The sequence below is a fragment of the Pleurodeles waltl genome, chromosome 4_2 (genome assembly GCF_031143425.1).
Source record: "Pleurodeles waltl isolate 20211129_DDA chromosome 4_2, aPleWal1.hap1.20221129, whole genome shotgun sequence".
NCBI lineage: Eukaryota > Metazoa > Chordata > Amphibia > Caudata > Salamandridae > Pleurodeles > Pleurodeles waltl.
Window position 1 is genome coordinate 294546129 of NC_090443.1, and position 16922 is coordinate 294563050.

General features: G+C 43.8%; 1 protein-coding gene across 1 annotated transcript in view; it reads right to left on the reverse strand.

Moving 5' to 3' along the window:
- Positions 1–2001: 2001 nt before the first annotated feature.
- UBN2 (ubinuclein 2) overlaps positions 2002–16922 on the reverse strand; it is a 588508-nt gene continuing 573587 nt past the window's right edge. Inside the window, exon 17 of the mRNA XM_069231231.1 lies at positions 2002–2869. Coding sequence (XP_069087332.1) covers positions 2823–2869 — 47 coding nt within the window. The 3' untranslated portion in view covers positions 2002–2822. The remainder of the gene's footprint in view (positions 2870–16922) is intronic.

The window sequence follows — 16922 nt, forward strand, 5'->3', positions numbered from 1 at the left end:
TTTCTTTTTACTGTTGCACCTTCTCTTTTCGGCCCTCGATAGTGTTGCACTCAAGGATTTCCACGATTCCTTGCTGTCTCTCAGGAACAGGGTGTCCCATTCCAAGGCAACTGTTTGGGTGCTGTTTTAAGCTGCCACCTGGTGGCAAGTTTGTCCATTTGCCATTTTTATTAGTGGGCCAGAATTCTTGTCTATGGGACCAACCATGGCCTGCCACACCTCCCAGGTGTCCATCTTCGTCCCTCTTCTGTATTGTGCCCTACCCACCCCCCTTTTAACAGCCTGTTAGTCTGGAGCTTTCGCAGTGCTTCTCTGTTTGGCTGCAGGAAGCTGCTATTTTGTCATTGGCCGGCAACCCCCTCTCACTTTTCTGCTACCTCTTGAGTCTTCTCTGAGGCTTCATAGCGCTCAGTTATCAACTGGGATTTTAGTTTCTTCCCACATGCTTTCAGCCTTCTATTTATTAGATCTTATTGTCGCAGACAGGTTTTGAATACCCCTGGATGACTTCAGCCTCATTCTTAACTGCCTGTTACATCTAGACTGCTTTGGGTGTTTAAACCACAGTCACCCTGCCCCAATCACCTACTTGCCCTTCTCTGAGCCAGTGTGTAGTGAGCAAATTATTTGAGGGTGACTCATCTGTAGGCTCCACTGCTGCCACTTTTCTTGGGAGCATCTGTGTTCCTTCTCACCTTCTGATAGTGTCCACAAGCCTTGCCAAGCTGATGGATTCCCGAACTTTGCTAGATTTTGGTTGTTCTCTATTTTTAAGCCAGAATCTGAGGCACTTTCTAAGCACAGGTTCTAAAGAATGCACTTTGTCTACTCACTCTAAGTCTAATATTTGCAAGCATGCACCTTATGTAGCTATTTTCTTAACTGCCTGGCTAGGCTTGCAGCCTGCCTTAATCCCACTGCCAGAGTTGTGGCCACTTCACCCCCGCCCCACACACACAATACTACTTTTACCAGTAGAAGGCTGGGGACACTGGGCAGTGGTACCTTTGCAGTGGTTTACAAATTACAACATTTTCCATCACATAAATATGAATAAATTCTGTTTTTTGAACCAGTTTCAGTTTTGCAGGGCATTCGCAGTAAGACAAAATGGCGGCATCCATGCAAACCACATTACAAATAACATCCCTAGATGTCTACCTTTCCTAAATGTCTTGGGTTGGTAGGTTTCTATAGAAGCCGACTGACCCCAAGCCTTGATACCACAGCCTCGATACCACACCTATCCAAGAAAGAAAATGTCTATCTACCTAAATCCACACTTCTTTCTCGTATTTTCCATGGTAGGGTTTGAGGGTTTTTAATGATAGTACACAAGAGGGCTAAAAAAAACCTAAAAAAAAAAACTTACAAAAAAAAAAAAAACATTGAGCAACTACCAATGAGGGGCACAATGGGATATTGGTGGAATGCGTTTCCTTAAAGAAGTGTCCCTTTCTTCCAGACTGCAGCCAATCTAGCCACATTGCCCTTCCTTACTCTAATTTTCCTTAAATTTTTTTTGTGTTTGTCAATTTTGTTGACACAATGGCGTTTTTTACAGGTTTCTTCTTTAAAGACAAAAGAAGACTGGCCAATATAGCAACCAAAAGGTTGTCAAAATTGCTCGCTTTCTTTTAAAAACAAATAAAAAACACTTTTGCAGAGAAAAAGTGTATTAAATAAGTATTTTGTAAAAAAAAAAATCTGGAATCACGTGTACTGATGATTATAAATCAAGATTCCCCCAAAGGAGACATTTCCAACATTTTATGATAAACTATTGTGTGGCTCAGTAACCTCGCTAACCTGGAAGAAACTGAAAGAAGCAGATTATGAGCAACCTTTGCACAACCTTCACAGCTCAGAACCACATGCGTAAAACTCAGAAAATTGCTTGATCTGTATACCTTTCAAAATCAATTGCTTACACTTACATTTTTCTGATTGTAATGACAGGATCATAACAGACAAACACACAACATAAGAAATACTAAGTAATTTCATTTAATATATATATATATATATATTTATTTATTTAGCATAGAAACTGCAGTCTAACCTAAGGAATAGCTAAGTAAGCAATCCCATATTATATATACAGATACGTACATATGTACAGATATATAAATGTATAACACCTTTCACTGGAAGCTAGTTCTATTTATCTGTGGAAAGAGCTCTCCCCCTTATGTCTCTCAAGAGAGCAAGTGTTCATACAGATTTCAGATCATGTAGCAGAGGCCAGTACAGTCATGTTGGCTAGGTAAGCAGTGGCAGCTCTGCAAGTAAGAAGCCATTAGCCAACAAATCACTCATCATACCCTCTGCTGTCCTGGGAAGTTGTTGCACTATTCTGGACTCTTAGCATTCACAACCACAGAAGGACACAAGCTACTAAAGATCCAGAAGCGGACAGCACATACTCAGAATATCTAAATAACCAGCATCAGAGTACTGGATGATTAGGACATGGCGTTTTAAGATATTTCCTCAGAGTCTGGATGGGAGGGAACTCCCATTAAGAACATTCTACAGCGGGCCACTCTCCCAACACTCAAAAACCTTGCTCTCCTGAAGCCAGTCACGCATTCATCATTGGTGCCCGGCACAACCGGCTAATGAGGGTGCCTCCACCTGGTGGGTAGTTGGTAATCGTGCATGGGACTGGTCTTTCCTCTTCTGTTGATCAAGTATTTATCCCAGTATCCACAGTGCTTGAGATTGGAGTCTGTAAACATTGACAGCAACATTGTGCAGCACAAGGGCAAGTTCCAATGACAAGCCAATTGTCTCAGTCATCTTTCCTAATTAAGATGAAGTCACTGGGGTTTCCGCTGTAATTTGTCTCCTTTATTTTGTCCTCCGTCTGAAAACAAGTGGGGAATGGGGCAGTGGAAGGAAAAATGTAAAAACTCTTAATGTTGGGCAGAGAATCTTTCTAAGTTATGAATTACAGTAATACACACAAAGAGGACACTAAATATAAACAATTTGTTAGTACCACAAAGTAAGAGAAGAAGTCCAATTATACAATGACAACATACTAGAAAACCATGCCATCCTATCTTTGACAGTCAACCACTGTCTCAGAAGGGCATCCTAATTCAAAACTCATTTCCAAAATATATCAAACTTAAACGTTTTCGGAGCAAAAATGAAAGCACTGTTTCCCCTTTCTTCAAACTCAGACACAGGTTAATAATTGTCAATGAAGAAATGGTTAAAACACTTTATCCTCTAACACTTTTTTATATGCAACATTAATTACAGCCACATGCACTTTCAATACAATACCCTGATTCCTTGCTCTTTGTCCCAGGCACCCTATTACTGTGATAATACAAGAATATTAAATACGTCAAAGACTCCTATTTAAGAGTTAAGTACATTAAGGTTATGGTCAGCATTACTCCTTGTGGTACTCTTAAGTTGCATGGACTGTCTTATCTATGGTTTAACTGTATCTCGATTGCTTTCAATGTGGAGCAGTTAGGAAAAACGTTACTTACCCAGTAACCATTTGTTTGTGGCATGTAGAGCTGTAGATTTACATGCCCTGCAAACTCCTCTCATCTAGTGTTGGGTCTGGAAGTGTGCAATTTGTTTATCAGCTAAAAGTCTTTCGAGTCCTGAGGTATAGTGACTCCACCTCTTGCTGGTAATGCGCATGGGCATTGACTCAATTGTTAGACTGTTTTCCTACAGGCGGATGTGAATGGAGGGAGAATAAGTGTAAATAAAGAGCTGTCCATGCAAAAGAAAATAGAAATGAAAAGCAAATGAACTACAACGGCCACAGGTGTCCAGAGAGGAGGGCAGGCACATGTGAATCTATAGCACTACATACCACAAACAAATGCTTAATGGGTAAGTAACATTTTCTGTTTCATGGCATGTGTGGGTGTAGCTATATATGCTCTGCATAGACTGTAAAGCAGTGCCCTCTAAAAGCGGTGGCTAACCTGTGGTTTTTGTAATTGCTTGGAAAAGTGTACATAGCACTGCCTGGCCTACATTGGCTTGTTGCCATGCTAATACATCCACACAATGTTTGGTGAAGGTGTGGGGTGCAGACCATGTAGCTGCCTTACATATGTCAGCTATGGGAATATTTCCTAAAAAGGCCATGGTTGCTCATTTTTGGGAGTGGAACTTGCTCTGTGAGGAATAGGTAATGGGCTTTTGGCTTTAACATAGCAAGTTCAGATACAATTTACTATACATCTGGCATGCCGGATTTGGTTATGGGATTGCCTTAGTGGGGTGGTGACAAGATAACAACAAGTTGTTTAGTCTTTCTAAATGTTTTAGTTCTGAAGTAGAACATAAGCACTCTTAACATCTATTGTATGAAGAGCTATCTCTGCAACAGAGTCTGGTCGAGGGAAAAAGACTGGCAATTCAATGGACTGGTTGAGATGGAATTGAGATATAACCTTAGGTAGGAATTTAGGATTGGTACAAAGGACCACCATACATCTGTGTATTTGGAAAAAGTTTTCTTGTAAGGTTAAAGCCTGGAGCTCACTAGCACGACTAAGTGAAGTGATGGCGACCAAGAATGCCAGTTTCCAAGTCAAAAATTGAAGAGGGCATGAGTGTAGAGGTTCAAATGGGGGGCTCACAAGTCTTGTAAGTATTACATTAATATTCCATGAGGGCACGGGAGGAGTCCCTGGTGGAATCATTTGTTTAAACCCTTCCATGAAGGCTTTGATGACCGGAATTAAAAAAAAAAAAAAAAAAAAAAGACAGGTGATGCCTATTTTGTAGGTAAGCAACTATTGCAGCAAGATGCAACCTTACAGATGTGTGGGCTATGTCCACCTTCTGGAAGTGAAGCAGGTAGGAGACAATGTATTGCATTGCAGCTTTGAAAGGATCAATCTGTTTTGAACTGCAATAGCAAACAAAATATTTCCATTTTGCTGCATATCATGCTCTAGTGGTGGGTTTGCAGGCTTCCTTAAGAATGTCCCTACCTTCTTGTGGCAAGTGAAGGTAACCAAACTATGACCCCAGAAGCAAAATCGCTAGATTTAGATTCTTTGGATTTGGGTGCCTGATCTCTCCATGGTTCTGAGGGAGAAGGTCTGGGTTGAGGGGAAGCTTCTTGTGATGAACTACTGACAGTTTAAGGAGAGTGATGAACCAGGGCTGTCGGGCCCATGTGGGAGCCACTGGTATTAGTGTGAGGGATGTTTGTCTGAGCTTTCCAATAAAAAAAACTGAAGAAGAGGGAAAGGCGGAAAAACGGAGGCAAATATCCCTGACCAGCTCATCCATAGAGAATTGCCTTTGGGTTGGGGTATGGAACCTTGGAGGCGAAGTTTGGGCATTTTGCGTTGTCCACTGTTGCTAACAGGTCTATGTCTGGAAACCCCCACTTTTGGAAGAAGGGAAGTAGAACTTATTGGTGGAGTTCCCACTTGTGGATTTGTTGCCGCATCTTGCTGAGAAGGTCGGCAAAATAGTTGTGCATTCCTGGAAGATGTTCCACTAAGAGATAGATGTTGTGACGTAGCGCCCAACACCAGACTGTCTGCAATTGTCAAGATAACTGTAGAGTATGTCCCCTCCCCGTTTTTGTAAATAGTAAACAGTTATCATATTGTCTGTCCGGATGAAGACAACCTTGCCTATCAGATGAAGAGTGAATGCTTTCAACGCAAGGTGAACAACCAGAAGCTCTAGGTAATTGATATGCAGACCCTTGTGTTTGGTATCCCAGAGACCCTGGAAAGTGAGGCTGCGAAGGTGAGCAAACCACCCAGTCTGTAATGAGTCTGTTGTATCATTTGAGGAACAGGGTAGAGGAAAGGCCGCCCTTTTAATAGGTTGCTTTTGTACTACCACTGCAGAAAATGATGTTTGGCCGTCTACCAACACTAGATCCTTGAACTGACCCTGTGACTGAGACCATTGTTGTGCCACACATTCCTGCAGTGGACTTGTGTAGTCGTGCATTCAACACTATGGCGATGCACAAAGCCATCATACCAAGAATTCTCGTGACTGTTCTGACTTGATGATTTGGGTGTAAACAGGATATTTGTGCTGGAAAATTATGTATTTGTGCTGCATTGGGATAGGCTAATCCGAGCTCTGTGTTTAAAACAGCCCCTAGGTACTGTTGAGTCTGTAGGGGCTGAAAGTGAGATTTTTGGAAACTGAAGTTGAAGTCCAGTTGATTTAGTAAGTCTATGGTAGGTTGGGTGTGATGGAGACAGAGTGGGAGTGCGCTGGCTTTGATGAGCCAGGCATCTAGATATGGAAATACATGAATGTTTTGTTTGTGCAAATGTGCTACTACTTACACTAGGCACTTTGTGAATATGCAAGGTGTAGTAGTGAACCCGAATGGAAGTACCTGGAACTGGCATGGTTGATCTGAGGTATTTATGATGTGCTGGCTGTATAAGAGTGTGAAAATAAGCATCTTTTAAGTGAAGGGCTGAGAGGAATCTACCGTGTTGGAGAAGTGGGATCATGTCTTGGAGGGTGAACACCTAGAAATACTCTGACAGGATGCAGTGATTTATTAGCTGTAGATCTAAGATTGGCCGTAAGGACACATCTTTTTTTGGGATTAGGAAGTATAGGGACTATACTCTTGACCCTTGATGCTGTGTAGGGATGGGGGTTCTATAGCTCCTTTGAGCAAAAGAGCCTGAACTTCCTGTTTGAGCAGTGGTAGATGTTCCAGCAAATGTTTGAGTGTGAGATGGAATGTTTGGAGGGGTGGAAATGAGCTCCACCCAGAAACCATGCTGAATAATGTCCAATACCCACTGGTCTGATGTTCTGGATTGCCAAGTAGTGAGGAACTGTTGCAATTGTCCCCAGAAAGGTGTGGAATAATCGAGGGGAAGGAGAAGGGAGTCACTGCTTTGTGGCAAGAGTTGCACCATGGGAAAGCAGCTTTGCCTCTTCCCTTTGTGTCATGGCCCCTGTATGTGCTCCTGTAGTAGCCTCAGGGACAGGACTGATGACTCTGTCCCTGGTGGTATGGGGGATGAAGATAAGGTATCTAAAGAGGCTGTCTTGGAGCCTGATTTGTAGCATAGGCGGCTACAGGAACCAAGGAGATTTGGTGTTTGAAGTGCACCCCTGGACTTGGCACCCTCAGTGTCTGGGGGCCAAAGAGGTGTCCCTAATCAAAAGAGAAAGTCAAGAGACTGAAAGCAAGACATACGTAGCTAGACATGATGGTGTAGCAAAACACTTGTGTTTATTGCACTGGCAGCTGTGTATGCAGAGTCTAATGTAGTCATTGGAAATTGGTTGTCCCTCAGTTACGGTCTACAGCCCTCTCTTCCATTGCTCTTCTGTGTGGTATTGGAAGAGTTCCTCCATTTTGTACCCATGGGCACAATCATATCTGGCTAATAACCCCATAGAATAGGCTATATGCCAGTGACTGGCTGACTGCGTTGCGACTAGCTTGCCAGAAGCATCAATAAGCTTGCTTTCCTTGTCAGAAATTTGAGTGTCACTGGCAGCTTGCGAATTAGCCCTTTTACAGGCATTACAGACAACCAAGAAACAGGTGGAATTTTCCCTCTAATAAAATTAGGGTCTGAGGGTGAGGCCTTAGATTTTTTTTATCCACCCTTGGCGTGATAATATGGGTCCTTGCAGTTTCTTTAAAGAGGTCATCTGCATGTCTTAACATACCCTTGAGCATAGAGATTTATTGTGTTACCCAATGTGACGTAGAAAGGGTTGCAAATAAAAAGTGGGTTCTTTATGTAAAGGAACCTGGTGGAATGTTGCTGTCCTTCCAATAAGCTCCTGAAAGGAGGTGGTGTCATCTGGAGGAGACAGCCTATCAGGGTAAAGGTATGGCTCAGCATCAGGTTTCGGGCCAATATCATAGGCTGACCAAGGATCACAGGGCTGTGGTGCATCAAAAGTGTCATCCCCTGCCCAATGCTCACCAGTGTAAGTGTAGGAACCTCATTATATCTAATGGGTCACCCTGAGAATGAGAGGGAGAGGGTGAGGGTGGTGGAGGCGGTGCTAGGAACGGAGAAGATAGTATAGGAGGATGTAAAGGACTGGTAGCTTTAACTCTTCTTCTTAGGGATAGGCACTGGCAAATCAATGGCCTCTTCAAATAAAGTTGTTGCTTTAATGAAGGAGGCATTGTAACAACAGTCTTTGCCAAAATATGGCCTGTATGAGGCTGAAAATGTATTTGCTTCTGATGGGCCTCAAGCTTCTCCTGCATTTTATGGAGAATCTGTTCGACCTAAGCACTAGAGTCAGATTTCGGTGCTGGTCTGAGAACGTCTGGAGCCGAAGTGGTTTTATGTTTCGGTGCTTAAGTGATCAATGCCAAAGCTGCTTGAACTGAATCTTTTGGTACCAAGTGGTCAGTGCCGAAGATGGAGCTGTAGTGGTTGGTGGTGAAGGCGGAGCTGAAGGGGTCAGTGGTGAGACGGAGCTGAAGGGGGTCGGTGCCAACGGCGGAGCTGATCGGCTAGGCACCAAGGTGGTCGGCTTAGGCCTATGTTTCGGTGCAGAGCCTGAGGGTGGAGTATCCCAATCAAGTTTTTGGTGCAGACCATATGGCCTGTTGACAGTGGTGGCCCGGAAGCCTTAAATTTAGATGAAGTTGAATGTTTTAAGGTGGCAGGATGGTGATATTAGTACTCATGGTACGCTGACCCGATGGAAGATCCTGCATTTCATGGTCTATCTCTAGCTTGGAGTCCTCGATGGAAAAGGCCTCTTCTTTAGCCACAGAGGCCTTGTGGAGCTCTTCTTCCTCCTGACTGACATCCTGGGGCTCAATTATATAGGATGTGCCGCTGACCTTTGGTCTCTGCATTTCACTGCAATGAGTTCTTCGGTCCCATAAGGTCTTTTTGAACTGAAACGATTGCCAGGCCTTGCAGTCCTCTTCTCTGTGGTCGGGAGACAGACATTACAGATCTAATGTTGGTCGGTACTTAGCACCTTGGGCAGAATTGGAAAGGCACCCATATTTTGAAAGGGACAGAAATGGTGGGCCTGAAATGGCAAGGCCCCGAGGGCCTTTGTTCGGATGTGATGCTTTCTTGATCTCGAAGTGTGGAAGCTGGGAAACGTGTTTGATAACAATATTGGCAAAGGGGGAAGTGGATCCCGATTGGAAAAAGTACAACAAAAATGGTCCAGACGGCGGAAGAAAACAATCTAACAATGGAATGGATGCCCATGCACACTACCTGCAAGAGGAAGAGTGACCTCGTGACTCTAAAGGGTTTTCGCAGAAAAACAACTTGCACACTTCCTGACTAAACACTAGATGGCAAACGTTTGCAGAGCATACATATCTACAGCCACAAATGCCATCGAACGCAGGGTTTCTCCTTCCAGAGGAAACCTTGTCTGTAGATATACAAGCATTGAGACTTATATCCTCCACAATGGAGTGCCAGCAGTTGATCATTGTACAGTTTTTTCCCAGTGATTGACTTATTTGAGGAGTGTGGACCTTTAAAATGTGAAATGTGAACTAAATAAAAAAAAATAAAAAAAAGTGCAGCCATGGTGTTTCAAACCATCTAGATTTATTCATGACAAAACCTGTTTAATATTAGATATTGACTAAGAACTAAAGGGTCTGAAAAGTTCAAGCCTCCTTACCAGTTCCATGAAATAAATCGAATTTCTCAGAACCAACCAAAAGAGGCAGTAGTGAATGGTTTCGATAAGTTCCGACAACTATGGTTCTTGCACCCCCAAAAACCACACTGTTGGGGAAACTCACAAGAGCAAATCAGAGCCAAGTAGCAAAGAAAACCTACTTAGGAAACTACCACACCTTGAAAAAGCAATACACTCTTGGGCAATCAAACTTGTGAGTCCTCGTCCCAATTTAACTAAAGGCTATGACTGAAATGCAAAGGGCATTGCAAAGAACCTGCACATGAAAGGTTTCATAAAGTTCATCAACCCTACACACCTCCACACTAGCTGATTTGATGTGTGGCAGCAGTAATGTCAATCCTTGTGAAATTTAAATAAATAATCTTTGCTCTACATCAAAGTCCTGGATGTCGACAAGGAACAACAGCTGCCTCTTTTCCTGTGTTTTCTTGGATCTCCCTCTGTGGGAGTGGTAGAAGAACACTGGCAGAGGGAATGCACTCTCCTCGCTCCTGAGACCTTCCAGCGCCACCAGAGAGGGACTTCCAGATGTCTTTTCCTTTCCTTTGCCCATGAAAGAGAATCTTATTGTGCTCCTTTAAAGCTGGTCTGAAGTAAGTCCTTGCTTGCATCTGCCTGGAATACAAGAATCCAGAACATAGAAAAAACACAAGTCATAGGAATCTGGCTTAGCTATCTTACTACCACGGGCAGGACATTTTACAAAAATGGATGGCTTTTCTCAAAGGAAAAATATTTCATGTCAGGAAAAGCAAGAAAACTACTCTAAGCCCTGAAAAACCTTGAGCAAAAACTGATACAGAAAGTTTTCCAAGAGAAAAAAAAAGCTTGTAGGGGCAGAGCTCAGTGCTTCAGATTCATGTCTCCAGCATATGGAAAAAATAACTAAGCCAACTGCCACTAACATGGCATGATGACAAACTGGAAGGTTAAGAACCCTTACATATGCAGTGTCATGTTTCAACTTAACATAGCTGCAGCCTATTGGGCTGCACTGGCTGATTACTTTCTTATCATTTAATTTATATATTAAAAAAAGGTTTGTGAAAGGTATTTTAAATGTCTCACACTGTTCCAGCTGCATCTGTTTTTAAATGTATTTTTACAGCAAATTAATGTAAAAGGACAATATAACCTACAATACAGACTACTAAATTATTTATTGTGTTACATAACAATTACTGGCCTTCCTGAAATAAGGAAGATGTAACACAGAAAATGTATAATTTGGATAAGTGCTCAGAAATCCTGCATGTGGGTGGGACTATTCATTGCTTATGATTATCAATGGAGATCCCCTGAAGGAGAACTCATGAGTTCCTTTACCCTTACTGCTTAGAGAGAATAAAACTGCAAAGCTTGATCAACATCTCATAGGTCCTTCTGTAGCTATCAAATTCCCAACACATGGAGAAGATGTAAGGAGTACACAGACAACACAAAGGCACTCCGCATAAAACACATCTAAAATGAGCTATCCGAAGAATGAGATCACACTGCTCCTTGACAAAAAGGAGAGGGGAGAGCCACAAAGCATGAAGATTCTAATTCCCCACACTTCCCCAAAACAATCCTCTGTGCAGACATGACAATGACAAGGCCAAGAAAGGAACTTTTTATGCATAGCAAGAGTGAGATAACTATGAAGGGGTAGTTCTGGCCCCTGTGACGAGGGCTCACTTTTCTGAAGTAAGACATACTCCAAAGATATGTTTGACCATATTAAAAACTCAATATTTTCTAAATAAACCAGTCACAATAGGCAAGAAATATGGCAGGACAGGATGCTTGACTAATGCCACGTCACTTAATACTTACTTGCAATCCACACTTCACCTTAGCTTCTACCCAATATATACATCACTCAATAAAATGCGGATGGAAATATTTTTTAAACCTAAGCAGGACTGAGTGTCTCTAGTTTTTTAATAAAATCCAGAAAGCAGTCTAATGTGGAGGCAGTCCCCCACAGTAGCATAGAGCACATTAAACAAATGTAATAACATTAACTCCAGTCATTAAGCAGCCACACTATAATGGCCTTCTAGTTTCTAAGTAGGTTTAAAATAAAAGGTCAGATTCAGATTCTTACAATGGCAGAGGTCTCAACGGTGATGAATAAGCTGCAAGTCTGTCAAGCTTAGACTTCTCCCACTAATGAAAACATGGCATATTTTAGTATAAAGATTAGAACAGCAAGAATCTCAAAATATTTGAGGTCTCAAAGTTGCATCTCCTTCAAAAGGAAGAAGCAATTTCTGCCTTTCACTTGCATCAACTGATCGGGTGGTAGGTATACAGAGAATATAAAACAGGCCAATACCTTCTGACAGAATTCATTCAGAAGAGACTAACTTGTAACAAACAAGTGAATTGAGAGAATCAATAAAGCAGACAAAAAAGTTTTGGTTATCTCCACAGGAAGCAAACATTTTCTAAAGTAAATGTACTTACCTGTAAACTACAATTCTCCAGCATTCATATATTTCATAGATTTACAGGTTTTACTATTCTCTGTTGTCAGACTGTTCATATTAAAGCAGCAGTGATTGCATACTCTAAAATAACATTAATACAGCTACAGACCACATGCAAGGCCACAGGAATTATGTATTTGAGCAGCCGCTAAATAATCTGCAGATTTAAATAAAAAAAATGTGTTTGCTAAAACAGTTCAAAAGTTCCTAAAAATGCAGTAAAGTGTTGCAGTGCAGTGAAACGCCCTTTACAAAGCTGGACTGGTCACCATTTTGTTGCTTATTGCTATATTTAGGTGTTAAAATGGTACAAATGAGGTGCAGCCAATGCCCAGTGTTACCAAGTTTAAAAATGTTGAAATAATGAGGTAACACTATTACAAATTTTGCCACATTAAGCCACATAATTTGCCTTTTCTTGTAGCATAATTTACTAAACTCTGCCACCTAATTTGGCCCTCTTATACTGCATAATTCAAGTGATCCTAACAATCCGTACTCTATTCATGCCATTACAAAAGTAGAACTCAGACCAACAAGGTGGAGACATTCAGAGCTTTACATCAGAGTCACTGTCATACGTTTAAAGCTTCTAAACATAAATAATTAGTAACCATGTAAATTAGAGCAATTTCCATTCGAGTCTATGAAAGAAACCAATGCTGAAGAACTGTAATTTTAGGCAACCTTTTCTCCTGATACATTGGATCTTTCATGGATTTGCATGCTTCAATTCAGATAACCAAATCAGTCGAACAGCATATATGCTAACATCAGAAACAAGGCTCACCTTAATGTACAAGTTACTTTCCTGCGGTAACGAAATATCTGGCAGAGACATATTCTAGTTATAGATTTCTTACCTTAGAATTTACCCCAGGCGTCAGACTGGATCCGGAGATTTTACTTCGAGCAATATCCTTGCACATCGGTCGACTTTGCGGGCGTCATTGGCGTCTTAGTCGCCGTGATGACGTCAGGAGTAGTACAAAGACGCAGCCCTCGCGCAGACGCGTCAGTTTCTTTTTACGACTTTCCATGCCAAAGCGCAGAGCCGCTAAGAACACTGAGATTGGTGCGCCAGAGCTAAGGACCTGAAAGGGAGAATCCCTGTCCCTAGAAAGCAGTTCCCAAGTGGGAAGGATGGGTGAGCGGTAAGAAATCTGCAACTAGAATGTGTCTCTACCAGATATTTTGTTACCAAAGGTAAGTAATTTGTACATCTGATAGAGACTTCTAGCTGCAGATTCCTTACCTTAGAATAGATAGCCAAGCAAGGCCATCCTCAGTGGTTGGTTGCGTACCAAGATCAAATTAGGAAGTCCTGCAGGACCGAACGACCAAAGTAGCCGTCCCGACGGACTGGTCTGTCCAGGCAGTAGTGCTTAACAAATGTGTGCAGGGACGCCCACGTAGCTGCCTGGCAGATATCCAGGACAGAAACTCCACGTGCTAACGCTGTGGAAGCAGCAGTTGCTCTGGTGGAATGAGCACGCAAGCCCACAGGAGGTTGCTTCTTTGCCAAAGCGTAGCACATTTTGATGCAAAGAAGCACCCATCGAGAGATGGTACGCTTTTGCACCGCCTTCCCTTTTTGCGCACCCACATACCCAACGAAGAGTTGATCATCCACCCAGAAATCTTTAGTACGATTGAGGTAGAACGCCAATGCTCTTTTTGGGTCCAGATGGTGGAGTCTCTCCTCATCATGGGAAGGATGTGGGGGTGGGTAGAATGTAGGCAGAGTGTTGGACTGGCCTACATGAAAGGGTGTAACCACCTTAGGAAGGAAGGAAGCCTTAGTTAGCAACACTACTTTGTCAGGGTGCACAGACAAGTATGGAGGTATTGAGGAAAGGGCCTGAAGCTCACTCACCCTGCGAGCAGAGGTGATAGCAACAAGAAAGACAGTTTTGAAGGTGAGGAGCCGCAAGGGACAATTATGCATTGGCTCAAAGGGAGTAAACATCAAATATGTAAGTACAAGATTAAGGTCTCACTGAGGCATGATAAACGGAGTGGGAGGAAATAAATGGGTGAGCCCTTTTAGGAATCTACTCACAATAGGAGATTTAAAGAGTGAGGGCTGATCAGGTAGCCTAAGAAAGGCAGAAATGGCAGATAAATACCCTTTAAGGGTGCCCAAAGCAGAGACTTGCTGGGCCAAAGAAAGAATGAACAGAAGAACTTCAGAAAGGAGATCAACAGATTTGTTGGTACACCATGCCACAAATTTATTCCAATGACAGGTGTACACAGTTTTGGTTGATGGACGCCTGGCTGCCAATGTAGCAACCGATCCGCCCATAGAGTCTGTTGTGTCCAGCCCACAACGGATTGTGAACTTTGCTGCCTCTCTCCCATCATTCACACCTTGGGAGACGATAGCACGAGCCTTCTCTGGTATTTGTGGCAGGACTTGCGCAATCGTATCCCACAATAAGGGGGTATAGCAGCCCAAAAGGCATGCTGTGTTCACAGACCGCAGCGCAAAACTGGAGGAAGAAAATAACTTCTTGCTAAACTGTTCCAGCCTTTTGGATTCCCTGTCCGGGGGTGTGGAAGGGAATGCGCCTGAAGAAGAGGAAGCCTGGATAACAAGACTCTCAGGCGTGGGGTGTTTGTGACAGGATTTTAGGGTCGTTCGGAGTGGGATGATGGCAGCGTGTGATAGTCCTATTCACAGGAGCCCCTGTGTTGGGTTTGGACCAGGTACCCAAAAGGACACCAGTGAGGGCTCATTAAACAGCAAAAGGGTTTCTGAAGTAGAAGCCCCAGGCTGAAACAAGATTAGACCTAACCTCAACAGTGGGAAGCTCAAGACCAAGGACCTCAGCTGCCCTACTGACCACCATACCATAAGTTGCTCCCTCTGCCGTGGCCACGGTAGGAGACAGCATGCCAGCGTCAGGAAAAGTATCCAGACCACTGGCTTCGCCCAATTCCGGAGCCCAGTCCATAGAAGGGTCATCCTGGTATTCATAAGGGACCAGGGGCCCCTCCAACCCTTCCCTATATTCACACCCATAAGAAAAAGGGTCAGAAACCAACCTGGGGCGATTAGGCCCCATCGAAGTCGAAGGTGGCGTAGGCCGATGCCGCTCTGACTCAATCATCGGGGATAAGAATTGGGTCGACGTCTATAGTGGGCACTACCAACCTCAGGAGTGGTCGACAATCAACCCGGCGCAGGTCTCAGGGGTGCGACTGGCGCAAATCCGCGCATGGATCCGGGGGTGACCTCAGTGGGCGAAGCCGCCATTGCGTAACCTGAAAGCCCCTCAGCTGAATCCCTTGGGCCCGAAGGCACCGTATCGGGGTCGGACCGCCCAAAGATGAGGTGCATGGCCTCATAAAACTCTTTAAGCTGGGCGGGGGTCGCTCTGGCTCCGGGAAACTTGGGGAAGTGCGGAGCCGACCCAGATGCAGGCTCCGAGGACAGAGGCCTTGTGCGTGAACGCTCCTCCCGCGTCGCGTTGGGTGAGCGACAGGGCGAAGTCAGAGAGCGATGGGTTCTCTTCGACGACTTCTTACCTCGACCCGAGGATTTGGAAAAAGACGAGTGGTGATGACTCCCTGACCAGTCTCAAGACCTTCCTCTCAAGCGAGACTGGGACCTACGCAAAGTCGAGTGCCGGGCCGCCAGGAGCTTTAGGGACCGCTCCCTCAAAGCTTTCGGGTGTATGGCCCGGCACTCTGAGCACGACTTCAGGTCGTGGTCGTGCTTGAGACACCACAGACAAACCTGATGAGGATCTGTCACCGACATCGTACGATGACAGTCCTCGCACGGCTTGAAACCGGTCTTCGAGGACATTCTCGACACACCAAATTTCACACAAAAACTCGACAAAAGGGTCTAATTCGGTAAAAAATAGACCAGGGTAGCTCTTTTTCGGATCAGCGCGTGGCGTGGAAAGAAAAGAACTGACGTCACTGTGTGAGGGAGGTGTCCATGTACTACTCCCGACGTCATCACGGCGACTACGATGTCAATGACGCCCGCGGAGTCGACCAACGCCACCTACCGACGCTCAAGGGTATTGCTCGAAGAAAAATTGCCAGATCCAGTCTGACGCCTGGGGGAAAATCTACGGTAAGGAATCTGCAACTAGAAGTCTCTATCAGATTAAATAGATTATGTAATACTGCATGCCCAGCCACTGTCACTGGTACTGAATGATGCTTGAGGCAGTAATGTTTTGTGGAATTGTGTGTAGAGGCCCAAGCTGTTGTCCTACAGATGCTGAGGTGCACTATCACAAAAAGACACCCGGGGACTACCACAAAAAGATACCCTGGCTGCAATGCCTCTGGTGGAGGGAGCCATTAAGGCACTCAAGCTGCGGAAGAGTACACATGCCATGATCCATTTTGGCAATACCTTGCTTCAAAAGAGGATGGTATTTGCAGAGTTTGAAAAACAATAAAGGGTTGCTCAGACTGTCGAAAGTCTTGCTGTGTAAAATTTCAAACCCCATAATGTCCAAAAAGTGTAAAGTCTTCAAAGCTGGAGAAGAGGGTTGAGGACATGTGATAGATTATTCCTCTTCTTAAGCTAGAAATATGAAGGGACTTTATCTAAAAATCAAAGTTTGGTGTTTATATCTTTCACCACCTCTTGGAAAATGAAGGTGGTGAACTAGGAATTCTTGACTATCTGGACGTGGCAGCCAGGCAAACTCTAATCCAAGAATATCTAAGGATGTCATCTGAGAGAATTGTCTATGCATCTATGTGATTCTCAACAGCCTAGAATCAAAGGCACTTCTAATTTCAGTG